Consider the following 1,965-nt stretch of genomic DNA (forward strand, 5'->3'; position numbering starts at 1 on the left):
CCTTCTTCTTTCTTTTCCATTCTATCTCCTAACTCCTGTACGTTCTCCTCCATCCCCTCTTTCTTTGCATACACCCCTATAATACTCCAGTTCTCGCCACCTGTTCTGACCTTTCCCGCAATCCAACCCTCCCTATCTACTTCTATTGCCGTTCCCTTTTCTTTTAATCCTTTCCTTATTCCCATTATCATCCCTCCTATTGCTCTTCCTTTTTTATTCTTTTTCTTCGCCATTTGCACCCCCCATTCGTACCCTTTTGGAAGTCTCCCCCTTATTCTTTCCCAGCCCTTTTCTCCTATCCAGGTCTCTAACATGACTAACACATCTTCTTTCTTCAGCCCTTCCCAAAAATCCTTATTTTTATTTTCCAACCCAGCTACGTTCCAGAATACTATCCTCCAAACTGACTTACTTTCCCCCTCTTCTTCTCTTCTAACTTTCGCGTTGTCCTTCTCTATCTCACCCCCTCTATCCACTTCTCCTCTTATTCCCCCGTCTCCATTTCTACCTCTCCCTCTCTTCCTTTAACTTCTTTCCCTTCCTTCCCTCCTCTGCTCTCCTTTCTTCTCCTTCCCCTTTCGTCCTTTAACACCTCCTCTTCCATATCCCATCTCCACCAAGTATTTTCCAACCTTATTCTGCCTGCCTTAATCCATGCCCTCCTACCCTCTCTTTCCTCCCCTCACGCTATCTCTCTCAACCTCCAATTCATTCTTCTTTCCTCCCACGATAGGTCCTCCGTAATTCTTTCCTTTCTCCCCACTAGGCTCCTCTTTTTTTCCATAACCTCCCATTTCTGTTCTTCGTTCTCCAATTTTAACAGCACCATTTCCCTTCCTTTTTCTGCATCACCTCCTATTCTCTTCACCTCTATTGCCTTTACTTTTGCTCCTATTCCTTCTAATAACTTTTCTGCATTCTCTCTCCTCCTTTCTTCTTTTACTTCCAGCCCTCTTATTACAATGTTTCTTCTTCTCTCCTCCTTTTCTTTCCTTTCCAGCCTTCTCTCCAGTTCTCTCATTTTCTCCCCCACCTCCCCTCTACCGTTTCTTTCCTCCTCCTTCTTCTCCTCCTTCCTCTCTTCCATTTTTTCCTCCAATCTCCTTATTCTTTCTTCCATTTTTTCCTTCTGCTTATTTGTCTCTTCCCTCTCCTCTTTCCATCTCTTCTCTCGCTCCCTAAACTCCCTTCTCAGGTCCTCTATCTCTTCTCTCATCTTCCTACCCTGCTCCTTGAAACCCTCCCTTAGCTCTTCTCTCACTGCCCTAAATTCCTCCATCATTTCTCCCATTCTTTTTCCCAACTCCTTCACACCTATCTCCGAGTCTTTTTTAGGAGATCTTGCCGTCATGTTACTTCTCTTAAAAATCTCCTCCTTTTCCTCCCCCCCGCTCCTATCCATTTCCTCCCTCTTCCTTTTCCATAACTCTTCTATATTTCCCGTGCTCCCCCTTCTAACTTTCTCCTTTTCCTTAACCTTACCTATCGCACTCTTTCCCTCCCTCCCGTTTTCTTTCCCTTCACTCATCTCCTCCTAACTCGGCTCACTTCCCCCTCTAGCTCCACCACCTACTCTATGCCCTGCCTTGCGCTGCTGTCCGCGTCCCGGATCCTGCGTCGAGTCGCCCCTCTCTCTTCGCTATTGTTCGCGCCCTACCTCGTGCTGCCGCTCGCGGCTCGGCTCACCTACCGTGCGCTCCTCTAGCTCGGCTACCGTTCGTGCTTCCACCTTCTCAGTGCCTAGACACTTTACCTCCCTTTATCTCCTCTTACCTGCCCCTCCTCTGTTCCCCCTTCTTACCTCCTCACTCTCTCACTTCCACACCTCCTCGCTCTATCACCTTCTCCTTCCTCAGCCTCCCTCGTCACTCTCTTCTAAACCCTTTTGCTCTCGCTCACTTGCACACCTGTCACTCTCGTTCTCTCCGGAACCGGAAGTCCCCTGGTTTTAATTTGTATTTAATA

The 1,965-nt window shown here is 47.4% G+C and overlaps 1 protein-coding gene across 1 annotated transcript; it reads right to left on the reverse strand.

Annotated features, from left to right (window-relative positions):
* Positions 1-682: 682 nt before the first annotated feature.
* On the reverse strand, positions 683-1,351 carry LOC112454294 (golgin subfamily A member 6-like protein 1). Its single transcript, XM_025015590.1, has one exon. The coding sequence runs from the start codon at positions 1,349-1,351 to the stop codon at positions 683-685; it is 669 nt and encodes a 222-aa protein (XP_024871358.1).
* Between the last annotated feature and the right edge of the window lie 614 nt (positions 1,352-1,965).

This window comes from Temnothorax curvispinosus, unplaced genomic scaffold (assembly GCF_003070985.1).
Source record: "Temnothorax curvispinosus isolate PA1 unplaced genomic scaffold, ASM307098v1 QBEX01004961.1, whole genome shotgun sequence".
NCBI lineage: Eukaryota > Metazoa > Arthropoda > Insecta > Hymenoptera > Formicidae > Temnothorax > Temnothorax curvispinosus.